Source organism: Hypanus sabinus, chromosome 20 (assembly GCF_030144855.1).
Source record: "Hypanus sabinus isolate sHypSab1 chromosome 20, sHypSab1.hap1, whole genome shotgun sequence".
Taxonomy (NCBI): Eukaryota; Metazoa; Chordata; class Chondrichthyes; order Myliobatiformes; family Dasyatidae; genus Hypanus; species Hypanus sabinus.
Window position 1 is genome coordinate 53075751 of NC_082725.1, and position 19159 is coordinate 53094909.

At 41.2% G+C, this 19159-nt stretch overlaps 1 protein-coding gene across 6 annotated transcripts in view; it reads right to left on the minus strand.

The window, feature by feature from the left end:
• Positions 1-11861, minus strand: part of LOC132378539 (F-actin-uncapping protein LRRC16A-like) — a 331671-nt gene extending 319810 nt beyond the window's left edge. For 2 of the 6 annotated variants that reach the window (XM_059945515.1, XM_059945516.1), the window contains exons 1-2: positions 11637-11860; positions 11129-11226 (exon numbers count right to left, since the gene is read on the minus strand). In XM_059945515.1, coding sequence (XP_059801498.1) covers positions 11129-11226; positions 11637-11676 — 138 coding nt within the window. In that variant the 5' untranslated portion in view covers positions 11677-11860. Of the gene's footprint in view, positions 1-2417; positions 2529-10196; positions 10334-11128; positions 11227-11636 lie in introns of those variants that run through there. The other 4 variants (XM_059945517.1, XM_059945514.1, XM_059945518.1 and 1 more) reach the window with 4 other exon arrangements.
• Between the last annotated feature and the right edge of the window lie 7298 nt (positions 11862-19159).

Sequence of the window (19159 nt, forward strand, 5' to 3'; positions counted from 1 at the left end):
TCAGCAACAAAACACTGCATTTGCCAATTTTGAATAAATTACTCCCCTCTGTCTCTTCTCCTGATTTTCCCAGTTCCTCCAGAACCGATCTCACACACCCTGTTCCCCCTCCTTTGCTCACTCCATCTGCCCTTTACCCACACATTCCACCCACCTGGCCCTTCCTCTTACTGAGAGCAACAGTAAAAACAAATCTGTGCAAGTGGAGAGAGAATATATGATGTGATTTGAGAGCACTGATGTACTGTATGCAGGGTAATGGGGATCACTTTACATTGTCTTGAAAATGAGTCTGGTTTTTTCAATGAGTTCATGTGATTAATGCACTAAAAATGCAATAACTATGTAATTATGTTGAACATGTGTGTTAACACCGTTGGCAACCTTATTGGCATTTATTAACCACTAAAGTGCTAAATCATTTTATTTTATCTCAAACATATTTAATGTTATTAGTTTGTATAGTTTTTGTAATGAACTTTTTGTGCACCTTTCGTACATGTCAACTGTTCAACAGCCAATCTTTGGACTACATTCAACCAGCTTTCAGGATATTTTTATTAAAAATAAACATCTGTTTGGCAGCACTCATCCTCCCACCACTTCCATATTACCAATTCACGGCAATGGAATTACTTCACAAAAGATCCTGTTAACACTCACTGCAACAAATGGAGCTAACTTGAACTCTCAATCCCAGTGGGAAACCACTCAAGATTAAGTTCCTACGTCTGTCAGCATTCAACAGGGACAACTCATCATCCTCCACAAATTCTCCACCAATTTGGTTCCCGTCTTATCTCATTCCCAAAGCAGTTGCTTGCTTGTGGTTAATTTCCATCCCAAGGTAAAAATGCTCATCCCTGTATCCCTGATCAGAAGCAATTTTGCCATGATGAATGTCATGTTTTTGCTTTAATAATCTCAACTATCGATCCACTGTCATTTTGTTCGATAAAAATTAAATGTGAAATGTCATAGGATGATAGCCGTACAACATAGGATCAGACCCTTCAGCCTACCATGTCTCTGTTGACCACTTTCCACATCTACTCTCAATCTACTTGCCTTCATAAGGACCATATCCTTCTTTGGCTTCCTTATTTAGACATTCGTCTAAATTCCTCTTTAAATGTGGTAACTGCCTCTGATTCCATCACCTCCTCTGACAGGATGTTTCAGATACCAACCACACCCTGCGTTTAAATAAAAATGTGCTCCTTCAGATCCCCTTTACAACTCCTTCCTCTTTTTAAAGCTTTTTAAATTTTCTTCTTGTTTTTAAACCTTCTTTCCCCTACCATGGGAGAATTTTCAGACCATCTACCCTTTCATAATCGTACATGCCTCCATCAGGTCACTCATCAGCCTCCTACACTCCGGAAAGAATGAGCCCAGCCTCCCCAATCTCTCCCCATAACTGAAGCTGTCCAATCCAAGCAACATCCGGTGAGTGTCCCGTGCTTTTGCTTCAGCAAACTGCATCGTTCCTGCAACTTGGTGATCAAAGCAGCACACAATAGTTCATGAACATCCTTGTGTACGCTCCAGATGTTCTCCCCTCCACCCCCAAAGGTAAAGAGTCATCAATTAATTTCCACAAGAAAGACAAATCATAGGTGATGAAATAAGTGGTATTTTCCTTAAAGCCTGTGGTGGATCATTAATTCTACTTCTTTAGCCCTTCAACATCACTCACACATGTTTGAACTCTTCAGCCATTGAGCAATTTTAATGAAAGATTACCAGCATTTGAAAACTGAAATCCTATTTTTAAGATTCAGCCAATAATCATTTCAAAAAAATTCAGCAGTAACCAGCTCAGTACAAGAAAACAACGATGTATTCTAATGATGTAACAACAAACTCATAAAGGTTGCAATAATTATGCCACCAGAATTCATTTACATTTCATTTAAGGCACTTCTTCATAAATTGTTCGACTGGCAATAACTGTCCGCTGTCCAATCTACTGGGAATATTGTAACCAAAATTGAATCTGACAACTGCACAACAGCAACAACTAGTAAGGCCGCCGGCTCACTGCGCTGGCAAGCCGGATTCAATCTTGATCTCCAGTTGTCGGCTCGTGGAGCTAGATGCCATCGACTCCCTGCCTGACCTCCACCTTCCTCCCACATCCCGAAGACGTGCAGGTTGTTAAGGTAACAGACCACTACATATTGTCCCTGGTGCGTTGTTAGGTAGTAGAATCTACAAAGAGTTGATGAGGAATGGGGGCTCAATGGTCAGCGTGGACTAAGTGGGCCATGCTGAATGACTGTATTAAACAGAAGTTCAGTTCTCTATATCCACTAAACACACACACTTGCAACAAGATACCGACGTCCAAATGCAGTCATACATTATTTAATAATCAATTCTCTACTGATTAATAGGAGAACTTAATTAAGTACCTTGTTTAAGTGGCGTAGAATTATTCTCAAACATCAGAATACCAGGAACATCTTATACCTCAGCCTCTGAACTAGTTCAAAAATTGAAGGAACAGTGAAACTAGCAACATAGAGACTGTAAATGCTGGGGCCTGAAGCTACAAACAACCTTCTGCAGAAATCCCCCGAGCAGATTGTTTTCTGCACCAATAACCTGGCAACCAATTGGCTTGCCATCTGACTCACTCATTGGACGGGAGTACAAGCCGGAGCTCCTGAGCGCCAGCAACAGTGCAGCCAGAGTCCAGACTGTGGCCATGCAGCAGTCCAGACAGTGGGCTTGACCACCAGGGTAAGGAATCTGGTTCCATCTATGGCTGAAGTACTTACATATTTCCTGCCCCCTTTAAACTCACCGTGATCACGGTGAGTATATTACAGCAAAGATACTATTTACTATGCTGAAGCAAATTGAAGGGCATAAATAGACATAGTATTAATAACATCTGCTAGGCAGCACCGCCCAGTCTCAAGGCTGCCAAATTATTGGCGATATACTGTGGTTGCACTGAATGTAACTGACAAGGGGTACCAGTAGAAACTTCAAATGGGTTTTGCCCCGTAACTATGATAAGACTAGTCACACTCAAGAGCTGTAACCAAAACTACACATGGGTAAAATAGACTCAACTGTAAAGACTCCATTGCCAATGTACACATTAACAACAGTCATTTGGGTGAAAAGATCAAAGGACTCTGGCATCAATTGACTTCACCTTACAGAATACCATTGAGAAGGCTCACACTGTCTGACTGGCAACTGAAGATCAATCTTGGCAAGCAATTAAAGCTTCGTAACTTCATCGCATCATCATCCCTGAAGCCTGACGTGGTCATTCTGTCAGAAACCTTGAAGCAGATGGTCATGGTAGAACTGACAGTTCCTTGGGAAGACCAGATCGAGAAGGTCAAGTACCTTGAGCTGGTAGAGCAGTGCCAGTGACAGGGGTGGGGGGCATGATGTGGGGTGCAGAAGTTTTGTTGGCTGCTAACTATGCAAAACCTACTGCGTTTTTGGCATTACTGGGGTGGAATGGGGGGATCTGAAAAGAGAAGAGGCTGTCACAGCTGCTGCTAAGCTAGCCTCCTAACCCATGGACCAGTATTGCTGGGACACAAACCAGGGCCTGATCAACCCGACTGGGCAAGAGCGTCTGATGTTGAAAGACCCAAAATACCCGATGACCCCAGGTTACATCACTGATGTGTTCCAGCGCAACCTAGGATGTACGTCAGCATTCTTTAGATCAACAGCAGGGGGAGGGGGGAGAAAATAAAGCAGAAAAGTTCCACAGAAATTCAAGATTATAGAACACACTCAGCTGCCAATAACCTAGCTCATGATTTCCACTTGTCAGCTAAACCAGTGTTCTCTCACTGCAGCGCCAAATTACCAGCTCTAATCAACAAAATATCAACAGAAAAAAATAACATGTGCTAGGCAAGTCCGAAGTCCAGTCCACACCCTGTCTCCAATGTGCCTTGAAAGCCCGCATTAATCTCAACCTTCTAACCTTCAGCAACCGCAGTAAGTGAGTGGGTGCAGCCCATGCAGTGCTGAGAGAACTGCAAATATATTTCACTGTGACAAAATAGGCACAGAACTATTGAGTTAGACACTTGCATAATTAATTATGGACAGAAGGCAATAGGCTGCAACTGAAATATATATTTTGCCTCTAATAAATAATGTTCATCAACAGATCTGATAGGTAAAGATGGCTATTCTCAGTCCAAGTTTTATTACATACTCTAACAATAACTGATCTGTTTATCATTCTGCTTCCTGGTACATATCAAAGCCCATGTACCAAAGAAACTGGAGCTCATAAGGATACAGGTCTTGATAAGAGCCATTAGAACAGACTGACACAGAAGTCAAAATTCCACATGACCCCTAAACAACCTTCATCCATAGCCAACTAAACATAGCTAAATGCTCCAAGCATAAGAAATTAGTAAATACTATAGCTTATTAACATAATCTATTACTGCAATGATCAAAACTTAAATATTCTCTAGTTCCCTCTAACCCATTTCTCCAGTGTTTTGGGAACCATCGATCTTCGTTCAACAGAGTCATGAATTTAAGGGACTTTGGCAAGATTACTAAAGTGACTGTTAATTGCAAAGCTGAAAATTATAATTTTCCCTTTATACTTTAAAGATTAAATAGCCTCAAGGTAACTGAGACAAGTCTCTGAGTTGTAACTGCCATTTCTGTGTACCTAGTTAGGAATTAAATCACTGTCCAGGTGCATCCAACCCAGGATTGTATAGACGCTGCTAGAAGACAATTTAATTCCTACCCAATTAAAATGGATGCATACTATTTTGCAAACGGCATTTTAATTAATATTCGTACTGCTAAACAAAAGTAAGGCACGTTTTGGAAATTGTGCATAATTAACTTTGACCATAAGATTATGCTTTATAAACTGCAATAGTATGTTCACATAAGTATTCAGTACAGATGCAAAAAAAGGCTTGAAATGCTATTCATTGAGCTGTGGTCTAGAATGGGCACAAACCTTATAGCCTGCAATGTTCTCGGATTGAATGAACTAATTATTTAATAATTACAACTGATGGTCATAATCCTCAGTGCAACCTGAACCAAACAGTTTTATAACCGTGTTTTCCATACATCAGTGTTATGGTTTAAGACTTTACGTGGGCAGAAACCTCTGACAAAATTTAATTAACCAAACATCAAAATGGGAATTTTTAATAAAATGTGAAATAAAAACCTGATGTCTTGCTACAATTATACTTGTGAGTAAAGTGATGACCAAAGGAGAAAATACTGCAATTCATAAATCACCAATATTTTTCATGATGCCACAATAATCCTCTGGTATATAAACTAGCATACTGCAGTAAGATTCAAACAGCTTCATTTTGTTTAGTAACATATTCAGAAGCAGAATAAATATTTTCTTACTCTACCCTCAGCAAAGTGCAGCTCATCTAACATTCTGTTATCTGGCAGTCTATACCTGACCACACACTAATTGCTGCTAACCCATGTTGGATCTCTGTTCATTTTCTGATCCTCAGGGTTCTTCCAGGAGTCAGGAATGACGAGCAGTCTTAAGTCTAATGATCATTTATTTTAAGAGTACAGACAAACATATAAATACTAAGCAAGCTAACTTAAAAGCTGAGAATGATGCCAAGAGGTAGATGAACAGCAAAGAATGCGAAAACAAAAAGATAGAAAAGACGGCACCTCTGAAAAATCCATCATTTTTATAATTGTGATGAAAAAATTCCTTAGATAGAAATGAACTAGTTAATAAGCTACATAATTAAAACAATTACATCACATGGTAATGTGCTAATACTTAGCCAATGAAAATTAAAAAGGTGAAAAGATGTTAGTTTAACTGCTAAACTGCATTCTGCCAGTTAGTGGGGATGAACCACCACATACTGTGAAAAATACATGAGTTTGTTAAAAAGTAGTAATTCTATAAAAAGTACTATTTAAAAAACAGTGGTTTCCTACACCCATCACTAACATATAACTTAGTGGAGTTATAAATGGAAGGCTTCCTCGAACACTTGAGGCAAAGGTGAATGTTTCAGGAGTATATACATTGACTTAGTGGTGGAAGCTGACAGGCAATGTTACTGAGAGCAGAATAAGAGAATGTCCCAGTGATGCACATTGAGAACTGAATGGATGGAGCTACAGACAGGAACAGTTTAGAGAGTGAAGGACAATCAAGGCTTTAAACAATTTAAATAGTAGACCAGAACTCCAAATTCAGTAAGGTGGTCCTTAGAGTTTAATTTGTTTCACTCCTCACTTCTATCTCACTAACCTCCAGCAATCTATCACTTCATCCAGTCTGTGAAGGCATTACTCAGCCTTCATTGTTTGAGAGTAGGCAACTTGCATGCTCTTCTTCTATAAAAGTGTTTTAATTAATGTAGTTTTAAACTTACAATATCAATATAAATCTTAGACAGAATCTTATTTTAAAAACATATATATGCAGAAAAGCTCATTTTGCTCTCCAGACACTGAAAGCAGACAGTTCCAAATGTGAACCAGAAGCAGATTTATCATCACTGACATTTGTCGTGAAATTTGTTGTTTTGCGGCAGTATTCAGTGCAATACATACAACTGAAAGTTATAATAATATACAAAAAATAAATAAATAGTGCAGAAGAAGAGCAAAATAGTGAGGACCTATTCAGAAAACTGATGGCAGGAGGGAATAATTTATTCCTAAAATATTGAGTATCATTGTCAAGCTCCAGTGCCTTCTCCTGATGGTAATAATGAAAAGGGGGCCGGTGAGGGTCCTTAATGATAAATGCCACCTTCTTGAGGCACTACTTTTTTTTAAGATGTCCTCGAAGGTGGGGAAGCTTGGGTCCATGATGGAGCTGGATCAGTTGACAACCCATTGCAGCTTTTTATTGATCCTGTGCATTGGAAACTCCATACCAAGCAGTGACGCAACCAATCAGAATGCTCTCCACTTACTGTAAAAATTTGCTAGTCTTTGGTGACGTACCAAATCTCCTCAAATTCCTAATAATGTATTGGCACTGGCATAAATGTAGCTCTGATTAATATTTCCACTGTGAATGAAATGATGACCTGATTTACAGTATGGTATTGTGATCATCAGCTCTCTAGCACTTGAGAAAAGAAATTCAGCAAATGTTATTGAAAATTTACCAGTTACATTACTCCAGAGCATTCCTAGCTGATGATTACAAGTAACAGATATGATTGAAATAAACAAGATCAAGTACTTTATTGACAAGTGAATGGATCCATAATGTGAAAAAAAACTATCCTTTGACAACACTGAATGGACATCAGCTTTAAACTTAGTGATTTTAATAAATAAAAGGAAAATGGGAACAAAAAATAAGTATCTGCGTATAAAGCAGGAACTGCACAAACTAACATCATGTCAACTCAACAATATTTTACACAGGTTAAGCCCAATCATTAATACAACAGGGCTTTTTTGATGTGAGATTGATTAATTGCATTGTCTTTTGTCTTGTATAGCCAATCATCACATCAACAATGGTGCAATAACTTACTTTGGTCTCCAGTGAGATTTTCAACCACACTCTTCCATATGATGACTAGTGGAAATATTCACTGGAGACAAAAGAGAGACTACAGCTGGAAGAACATGCACAAGGTGTTGGAGGAACTCTAAAGGCTGCATCTATGATGGGAAATAAACAGTCAAGACTCTTCATCAGTTGTTGAGGGTGATTGTCATTTCTGTCAGATGGAGGAGAAAGGTGGCAGAGGAGAACTGGTTATGTCTGTTGTCAAGAGTGCCTTGAGGCCTACTTGATGGGAGATGGAAGTGTGGAGGGATGGGACATCTGTGGTGAAAATGAGGCAGTCAGGATTGGGAACTGGAAGTTGAAAAGGTGCAGAACATGTTAAGTGTCACATATGTAGGTGGGGAGGGATTGAACCAAGGAGCACTAAGAGATATGAGCACACAAGTTCAGTGAGACAGGAGTAGGCAAAATGGTGGGCACCCTTCGTAAGTCCTGTTGAAGGGTCACAGTCCAAATCACCAAAGGTCATTTTCCTCCCTAAATGCCGCCTGACCCACAGAGCTCCCCCAGGATTTTGTGTGTGTTGGCAATGTTCAATCACAGTTTTTCAAAATGACCTTATATATCATTTCTCCAACATTGACAAAGTTCTGCAAAATAAAACCCTGAGTAACCCAAACCAAACAAACTCACTTTCTGTTCCTGCAGCAGGTTCCTCCTTAAAATGATTGACCACTGAAATTTCCTACAAGTAAAGGAGTGGTTGTACATCCATCTGATGAGAAAAGAGTTGGAGAAAAGAAGAAAGCTTTCTGATGAGGTGGCACCCAATACTTCAGGCTACCTGGCTATGGGGATCCACACTCTGCAGAATCGTTCATTAAAGAGGGTATCCTCTTTACAAGGCAAGGCTCATTTGTGCATATGACCTCAGGTGACCTGCAGTTTAAGGTCATATGGATGCCTGCACTGCCTTCAAGGTCAAGGTCACTGTCAATCACAAGCACTTCAGTCTGCCTCTGTTGATAAATACAAACTCGTATTACTGAATTATAAAGTCAAAAAAAAGCTCAACTGTCATAGCTGGAGACTTTGAATTTTCGGTTCCTCAAAGTGCTAGAATTTTCCCACCCCAATCAGACACCTCCCCAAAACTCTGAGAAGCCTTCGTGCATCTGGAGAATGCTTCCTATGCACGTTCTTCAGCAGCTTCTTCTGCACGCAAACCAGAACCCTGCCTCTCCCTTGCTCCACCACCCTACACACTGGAGCACGCAATGACTCCTTTCAACCTAGGAGCTGGAAATTTCTGGTTTTTGTTGTGGTGTTACTTTTTGAGAAATGCTTCCTGGAGTCAGAGCTGATAAATGTGAAAGGCACAAGATAAAGGCATAAGTAACTGCCCATTCTTGAAACGGCAGAATTATGAAGTTCAATCGGGCTGTTTTTAAATAGGTGGCAATGAATTTGATAGTCCTTGGTAGTTTTTCAAAGTAGCAATGCAGAAGAGGCTGTTAACACTTCTACAATGTTAGCAAAAGAGTGCAGAATAATTTCAATAAATATTGAGCAGCCTACACAAAACACAATCCATCTACAAAATAAGTGCGCAACCTAATGTTTGTTTGCTATAGTCGACTATTCAATAAACTGAAGTAATTTAGACTTTTCCAAAACTTAGGCCAACATCAAGAATGGAAAGATCACTTAAATACGGCTTATTATATTTGGCAAGGGTACACTTCATCTTTTAAAAAATCAACCATCTGTCAGCCTTTAAATTTGATGCCTTTGTCAACAGAAAAAACAGAAATTGACATTTTGCAAATGCTCTATAATTAAACTTCAAAAATTACAGAAAGCAACAAAATCAAGCTTTGAAAATACATAATGTATGACGTCAGAAAGGCAAAAACACCAAGGGTTTTCCTCAGACATTTCAATTTCTGTAGAACTACGCAAATAAAATGCAAACACTTGTTCCCAAAGACTCCCAATCAAATATTCACCACAGCACTGCTAACAATTGATATTATCGTGATGACAGACAATTACATTACGCACAAAGCTGGAAAACCAAGGTGTCATTACAATTTAAAGATCTGCCACAAGCTTTGCTATCACTGGAGAGGAAGGGTCAGTCTATTAATTTTTCCTGATTAAAGTCAGTTTGACTATGAAAACCCACCAGCATAATATAATAATTTCAAGAGAATGGAATTTAAAGATGTGTAGTTTTGTAATGAGGAGCCAGTAGTTTCAGATCATGGTCAGTAATAGCAATATGAGTAAGCTAATGTCCCTAGGCTAAAGAAAAATCAACCTTGTAAATCCAGACTCTTTGAATACAACTTCCCAATCCTACAGATATGCTCCATGAGAACCATGATGAGATGACAAGATATAGATTATAGCACTTTAATTACAAGATTATTGTACAGAAAACAATTCTGATTAAGTTGTGGGCAAGACACGTATAAATGGGTTATTTGTACAACCATTGCATCTTTTAAGAAGAAATACAAGCCACACAATTAAAACAATTTAAATCTTAATCACTGTTGCGAGCTATCACAATTTTTAAAAAGCCTTATATTTCATGTTCTAACATAATTCTGTAGTAATTAATCTCTTTTAATTCTTATTAATTGTAAGTTATTAAATCCATAGAGTGACCACGTACCTTTTAGATGGTCCCTTCATAAACTAGAACTTCCCAACTTCCACTGGACATTTGTTATCTCCTAACTCAGGCAGCAAAGTGGCTTGGCAAGTAGCGGTACCGCCTCACAGCTCCAGCAACTGAGTGTCAATTCTGTACTCCAGATCTGCACCTCCTCCCTGTGACCATGTGTGCTCTCATTTCCCCCCATACTCCAAAGGCACGTCGGCGTGATCTACAGTCATTAATTAGCCCTACTAAAAGTATCCCAGGCTGGGGTTAATTGGCAAATGAGAGAGAAAAGTGGGGTGGCGGGTGTGGTTGACGGGATTACTCTGAGAACTGGCATACTTAACGGGCCAAATGCCCTCCGACGTCAAAAGGAAATAATATAAGTTACTTTCGGAGTGCCCTCTAATTATTCAATATTATATTATTTTGAAAAGGGAATCCTGTGCGGAATATCTAATAGAAACCAACCACTTATAATCCAGAACGCATAAACAGCAAATTTTAATAAGTGCACTTAGGGATATGAAATTGAGATGGCGAAACAGTTAACATCGATTATTTTAATTTAATGATAGTAAACTGAAAGGGGCTGAATGGTCGGCTCCCTTTCCCATCTTCCTAGAGCTTTGACAAAGCCACAAACACTGAACTCCCTGCGGTCCCGCCGCTCTCATCTTATTAGCACAGCGTAGCGTCAGTAACAACGCTTGCACGTCGATCATACTAATATTTGTAAAAGCCTATGCCTCACTTTGACGATGCAATAATATTTATCACCGTATTTTGACACAAAAACATGGGGCGAGCCGCGTAACGGCGCATGATTAGATTTGCGGCTGACTGCTCATCAGTTTACGCCGCATTTCAATAATCAACATTTAATCAGGAAGAAACATAAAACATATTCAATGGATTTTGTGATATTATTGTTGATTACTCACCAAAACTTTATTTTCCACCTTGTCGCCTTTAATTTCCAGTTTTACCTTCTTCTTCAAAAAGATTTTAACCTTCCTGCCAATAACATCCCTGACGCTTTCTGGGAAATAAAAAGTGGCTCGTTTCAGATGTCGGTATCACAAGTGCATTTTGCCCGATCGCTTGCATTTCTATATAAACTGGTGTGTGCTTCTCCTATCACGTACAACAGAATACACAAGTCGCCGAAAGACACTAATGCATGACAACCCCAATCAGAACAGAGGCAATATCAAAGTATTTTTTTAAAAGGGGAAGGAGTGGGAGAGCTGAATGTGGCTGATAACACACGCACTTAAAAAGGTAATAAACAAACCTGACCCTCTGGGGCAGAACGACAGAAATTAACTTCTTTGTATACCCCCCCCCCCCCCACTAAACCGTATAATCGGTGCAATTGCCTTGCTTTCCCATCCATGCAGCTCCTGTTCCCTCCTCAGTAAGACCTGGGAGCCAAATCCTTCTCCTTACCGAGCAGCTCTTTCGGAACCTCGGAAACGTCTTCGGTCATGATTTCGGCGAGGGACGCAGTGCCGGTGTGCGAGGCTGCCCGATTATTGCAGGGGTGCAGGCGAGCGCTCAGAGGGTTACATTCTCGCCCCAGTCCGGTGTTGCAATCTCCTCGCGTTCCACAATGTACGCTTCTCCCCTCGGCTCGCAGCGCCTCCTCTCCGGCAAGCCCACCCCTAACCCTCCCCCCCAACACACACAACAACCTTTCAATCCTTCCCACCCCACCATCCACACCGCTCACAGCCCACTTCCACCGCCTCCTCGGCTCAACGAGATCGAGCAGCGGCCGGAAATCCCCGGCTCCCTCAAACACACACACTCACTCACTCACTCACTGATACAAAGAGGCGTCTCCTCGGTGGGGCCGCCGTCAGCCGCAAATCACTGCATCTGCGGGAACCCGCCTACCCCAGAAAGGTTACACCGCCACCTGCTGAAACGGCACTCCTGTTACAGCGACCACAGCACAAAATGAGACATCCGTCATTGGTCCGGTTTCAAGCTTCACCTGAAATTGCAATGTTTCGATTCAAAATGCTGAGCCTATAACTCTGGGAGGTCTTCCTCTGCCAATGAAGGGGTTGTTTCGTCTCTGGCATAGGAAACAGAAAGTAACAGGGAATTCTTGAGCACGTGTCTTCCAGCACTTTGGGAATTATTACAAATTATTTTTGCCTGCATGAAAATTATAGGTAAGGTCAAAATTAACGTAGTATTACTAGTCCTCCAAAGGAGGAGTTTTATAATGGACTCAGGAGAACGGGTATAGGGAGAAGAAAATGTACTTGATAACACTTTTGTTCAATATGAAAGGTTTTTGACAGAAAGGGATAATTTGATTGGAAAGGGACACCAGCAGGAAGGACAGCAGAGCAGCAATGGCTGGAGTTTCTGTGAAAAATGACGGAAGTGTAAGACAGATATATTCCAAATAAAAAGAAATTTTCAAAGGGAAGGACACTATCATGGCTGACAAGTGAAGTCAGAGCCAAAGCAAAAGCAAAAGAGAGGGCATACAAGGAACCAGAGCAAGTGAGAAGATAGAAGAGTGGGTAGCTCTTAAAAACTTGCAGAAGGAAACTAAGAAGACCATTCAGAAGGAAAAGATGAATTATGAGAGGAAGCTGGTGACTAATATCAATGAAGATACTAAAAGCTTTTTAAAGTATGTAAAGGATACAAGAGAGTTGAGGGTAGATATAGGACCAATACAAAATGACACCAGAGATACTGTAATGAGAGATGCAGAGATGGGCAGAGATGGGATGTGTAGTTTGCATCAGTCTTCACAGTGGAAGACATCTGCAGTATACCAGACATTGAAGAGTGTCAGGGAACTGAAGTACGTGCAGTGAAAATTACAACTGAGAAGGTGCTCAGGAAGCTTAATGGTCTGAGGGTGGATAAATCTCCTGGACCTGATGGAATGCACCCTCAGGTTCTGAAAGAAGTAGCTGGAGAGATTGCAGAGGCATTAATGACCTTTCAAGAATCGATAGATTCTGGCAATGTACTGGATGACTGGAAAATTGCAAATGTTACTCCGCTATTTAAGAAGGGTGGGAAGCAGCAGAAAGGACCTGCTAGCCTGACATCAGTGGTTGGGAAGTTGTTGGAATCGATTGTTAGGGATGAAATTACAGAGTACCTGGAGGCACGTGACAAGATAGGCCAAAGGCAGCATGGTTTCCTGAAAGGAAAAACCTGTCTGACAAACCTACTGCAATTCTTTGAGGAAATTACAAGCAGAGTAGACAAAGGAGATGCAGTAGACATGGTGTACTTGGATTTTCAGAAGGCCTTTGACAAGATGCTGCACGTGAGGCTGCGTAGCAAGATAAGATCCCATGGAATTACAGGGAAGTTAATAGCATGGGTGGAGCATTGGCTGGTCAGCAGAAAATAGAGTAGGAATAAAAGGATCCTATTCTGGCTGGTTACCAGTGGAGTGCCAGAGGGGTAGGTGTTGGGACCACTGCTTTTTACGATGTATGCCAATGACTTGGACATTAATGGATTTGTGGCTAAGTTTGCCGAAGATAGGTGGAGGAGCAGGTAGTGTTGAGGAAACAAAGAGCCTGCAGAGAGACTTGGATTAGGGGAATGGTGAAAGAAGTGGCAAATGAAATACAATGTTGGAAAGTGGATGGTCATGCACTTTGGCAGAAGAAATAAATGGGAAGACTATTATTTAGATGGGGAGAGAATTCAAAATGCAGAGATGCAAAGGGACTTGGGAGTCCTTGTGCAAGATACCCTAAAGGTTAACCTCCAGGCTGAGTTGGTGATGAAGTAGGCGAATGCAATGGAGGCATTCATTTCTAGAGGTATAGAATATAGGAGCAGGGATGTGATGTTGAGGCTCTATAAGGCACTCATGATACCATACGGAGTATTGTGTGCATTTTTGGGCTCCTTATTTTAGAAAGGATATACTGACTTTGGAGAGGGTTCAGAGAAGATTCAGGAGAATGATTCCAGGAATGAAAGGGTTACCGTATGAGGAACATCTGGCATCGCTTGGGCTATATTCCCTGGATTTCAGGGGAATGAGGGGGGATCTCATAGAAACATTCTGAATGTTAAAAAGCCTGAACAGATTAGATATGACAAAGTTATTTCCCATGGTAGGGGAGTCTAGGACAAGAGAGCAAGAGCTCAGGATTGAAGGATGTCCATTTAGAGCTGAGATGCAGAGAAATTGCTTTAGTCAGAGGGTGGTAAATCTGTGGAATTTGTTGCCACGAACGGCTGTGGAGGCCAAGTCATTGGGTGTATTTAAGGCAGAGTTAGATAGGTTCTTGATTAGACAGGAGAACAAAGGATATGTGGTGAAGGCAGGGGAGTGGGGATAACTGGAAGAATTGAATCAGCCCATGATTGAATGGTGAAGCAAACTTGATGGGCTGAATGGCCTACTTCAGCTCTTATATCTTATGGCCCTATGGTCTTATAATACAAAGGGTATTGAAGAGTCTATCCACTTTCTGATGATGTCAGATGTCTAACACTAAGAGTGAGAGATAGACAGATCATGTGATGAAATATCCAGCAGTATGTTCACAGCAGACAAAGTTACATTTGTGAAAATGTACATCTGTAAGGTTTAAAAAGAAATGAGAATCTCACACTATAGCTCATGGGGAATTGTAAAGTTTCCAATGTTTTTTAAATTAGTTTTGCTCTGTGCTCAGCAGGCCCTTTACCTCTGAATGTATTTTATTCAACGACTCTTCACTGTATTATTACTATCCCAGTCATTTAATAAAGTGATGCCTTAAAGGAGGAATTATTGTTTACAGCACATATTCTGGACGTTCCGTGGGTATTCTCATTTCCAGCAGTTCAAATGGAATTTCAATCATCATTTCCTTGACTTTAATTGCTTAACTTGATTTTTTTTCTACAAAATCAGCATAACTGCTCTGTCCCTCCATAAAGATAAATTTGTTTTTGTTGACTAAAGAGGTAACAGGTAAGAGAATCTCCAGTGGGCCAGGCCTGATTTATGTCATGTTTCATTGGTGCGCTAACAAACAGAATTTCAAGAATTGATATTTCATGACTTTGGGGTTTCAGGTTATTCTTAAACTTGAATTAAAATAATATTTTTTTAAAACTGTAGGTGCTGGAAAAGCAGCAAATCCTGGATTGTTAACTCCCAACAACATTAGAGAAACAGGACGAGGAGGAGGTCTTCTGGTGCCACAAGCAGATTCTATCTGATCTACTCGAGGCCTCTCTTATCTCCTGTGTCAGATTCCCAAGCAATCAACCTCTGATTATTCTCCATTTTAAATATTCCTAACGATCTGGCCTCCATAACTCGCTGGGGCAGAAAATTCCAGAGATTCACTCTCTGAGAATCAAAGGTGGTGATGAATCAACATGTAGGAGGGAGATTAAAACCTAAACACAAAGTACACTGCAGATGTTGGGGGTCAAAGCAATATGCACAACACTCTGGAGGAACTCAGCAAGTCGGGCAGCAAGTGGAAACGAACGGTCAATGTTTCAGGCCGAGACCCTTAGTCAGGACTAAAGAGGGAGGGGACAGGGGCCCTATAAAGAAGGTGGGGGGAGGGTGGGAGGGAGAAGGCTGGTAGGTGCCAGGTGAAAAACCAGTAAGGGGAAAGGGGTAGGGGAGGAGAAGCAGGGAGGGGATAAGCAGGAGAGGTGAAGAAAAAATGTAAGGGGAAAGCAGTATGTGTAGTTGAAGGAGGCGGAATCATGAGGGAGGTGATAGGCAGCTGGAGGAGGAGACAGAGTGAAACTGGGATGGGGGAAGGGAGGGGGAGGGAATTACCGGAAGTTGGAGAATTCAATGTTCATACCAAGGGGCTGGAGACTACCCAGATGGTTTATGAGGTGTTGCTCCTCCAACCTGAGTTTGGCCTCATCGTGGGAGTAGAGGAGGCCATGTATGGACATATCCGAATGGGAATGTGAAGCAGAGTTGAAGTGGGTAGCAACCAGGAGATCCTGTCTCGACAAAGCGATTCCCCCAATCTGCGTCGGGTCTCACTGATGTAGAGGAGCACCGGGAGCAACGGGAGCACCGGATGCAATAGATGACCCCAACAGACTCACAAGTGAAGTGTTGCCTCACCTGGAAGGACTGTTTGGGGCCCTGAATGGTGGTAAGAGAGGAGGTATAGGGACAGGTGTAGCACTTACACTTGCGGGGGTAAGTGCCAGGTGGGAGATCTGTGGCAAGGGATGTGTGGACCAGGGAGTCACAGAGGGAACGATCCCTGCGAAAAGCAGAGAGGGGTAGAGAGGGAAAGATGTGCTTAGTGGCGGGGTCCTGTTGAAGGTGGCTGAAGTTGCGGAGGATAATGTGCTGGATCTGGAGATTGGTGGGGTGGTAGGTGAGTACAAGGGGAACACGGTCCTTGTTGTGTTGACGGGAAGATAGGGTGAGGGCCGAAGTACAGGAAATGGAGGAGATGTGGGTGAGGGCATCATTGATAACGGCAGAAGGGAAACCACGATCCTTAAAGAAAGAGGACATTTGAGATGTCCTGGAACGGAAAGCCTCATGCTGAGAGCAGATGCGGTGGAGACGGAGGAACTGGGAATAGGGAATAGCATTTTTGCATGAGGTATAGTTGAGGTAGTTATGAGAGTCAGTGGGCTTATAGAAGAAGATTAAAACCTGGTTGTGTGTTGTCATATCAACAACCTCTCATTCAATGTCACCTCAGGAGAGGGAAACCAGAGGTCCATGAGCCAGTCCTCATCAGAGGATGAGAGGTGGAGAGGGTTAGCAACTTTAAATTCCTAGGTGTTACTATTTCAGAGGACCTATCCTGGGTACACCACGTAACTGCAATTGTGATGAGAAATCTTCCTGAGAAATCTGCAGAGAATCAGCATGACATCTAAAACTTTGACAAGCTTCTATAGATGTGTAGTGTAGAGTATACTGAATGGCTGCATCAGAGCCTGGCATGGAAACACCAATACTCTTGAACAGAAAACCCTACAAAGAGTAGTGGATTCGGCCCAGTCCATCATGGGTGAAGCCTTCCCAACTACTGAACTCATCTACATGCAACACTGTTGTCGAAAAGCATCACCCCTCATCAGAGATCCCCACCACCCAGGACATGTTCTCTTCTCACTGCTGCCATCAGGAAGAAGGTACAAGAGCCTCAGGACTTGCACCACCACGTGCAGGAACAGTTACTACCCCTCACCATTAAGCTTTTGAACAAAAGGAGACAACTTCACTTGCCCCATCATTGAAATGTTCCCACAACTAGTGGGTTCATTTAGAAGGATTTTTTTTCATCTCATCTTCTCATTATTTATTGCTATTTATTTATATTTGCATTTGCACAGTCTTCTGGACTCTGGCTGAATGCCCTAGTTGGCTGGTCTTTCATTGATTTTGTTACAGTTACTATAGACTTGCAGAGAATGCCCACAAGAAAATGAATCTCGGGGTTATATATGGTGATAATTTGAAGAAACTTCTTTGGACCTCAGCTTTAAATAACTGGTGCCATATTTTGTAACCATATCTCCTCATCTGAGACCAAACCCCTCTGTACTTCATTCTTTTGTAGCGTCTTTCCATATATATTTTGATTCACATGATCGAACTGTATGGTCTTACACTTTCTCACAATAAATTGCATTTGCCACCTTTCCACCCAGTCTCTGATCTACTTCTTTAATCTTGGATAGTTGCTCTTTCTCCTGTTTCTAGTTGGGATAAATTTCTGCAAAGCACTATAAGCTAGCTGTTGACATATCTATCGCTGCTCACCCACTTCCCTTTCTATTCGTCAAGTCCACTAATAACAACTCCATCTTCATACCATTGTAATTGCCCTTATTTACACCAAAGATACTGGTTTTGGATCCACAATGTCCATCTTATTGTGTTCACTGCTTCCTAGGTGGGGTTCCTTAATCACAACATTTTTTATTAATCCTTCCTGAAAAGCCTATTCGCAGGTTGGTTTGGTCATGTACTGCTCTGAGCTGAACTCAATGTATTCTTTTTCTATGATGCCTTTGCCAGTTCAGTTTATCCAATCAATATGCAGATTTAAATCTCCCTTCATAATTGCTGGACCCTTCTTGAATGCCTTTGATATTTCCAGGCTTAGACTTTGTCCGATTGAGAAGTCATATTTTGAGGTCCTAAAGATTACTCACACCTGTGCACGCTGCCATTGAGTATTTCCATTCATACCAATTCTACATTACAGGCCACTGAATCTATATCATGATTTAGCATCACTCTGATACTTTCTGATTAACAGTGCTTTCTTTTATTTCAATGTTATTTTATTATGGTCTATTTTTGTTGGAACACTGACTACCCAGCCTAGTAACCCTGCAATCACGTCTCCACACGATCATACCCATATTTCACTATTTGTGTCGTTAGTTCATCTGTCTTATTGCAAACCCTAACCCTTAAGCTTTGACATTTTCATTCTTAGTTACTACTGATTCAATTTCTGTTGCATATACTTTTTTAACATTGTGCCTCATTATATTTCCACAGATGCTGCCTGACCTGCATAATGTCACCAGCACTTAATACTTCTATTTTATGGTTGAACTAGATTAGTAATTCCCTATGATGCAGACAATCCCATCATTGTCCATGGCAATTTATAAACAATGAATTGGTGTCTGACCATCTGCAAGTGACGCCTTTTTTTCAATCTCTTTTTTTTTCCAAACTCTGAAAGGTACTCTTTCAGTCTTCACCTGTACCATGAAGGCAGCCGTTACTATTACCTTTAGAGAGAGCTACAAGCCGAAACTTCATAAATGGAACCAACCTAGATGCTAATCAAAGGTGGATGAGGCAGGCAATATTTATATGACTCGCTTTGTGACTCTTCACAGAAGCATAGAAAACCTACAACCCTTCAGCCCACAAAGCTATGCCGAACATGTCCTTACCTTAGAAATTACTCGGCTTACCCATAGCCCTCTATTTTCTAAGCTCC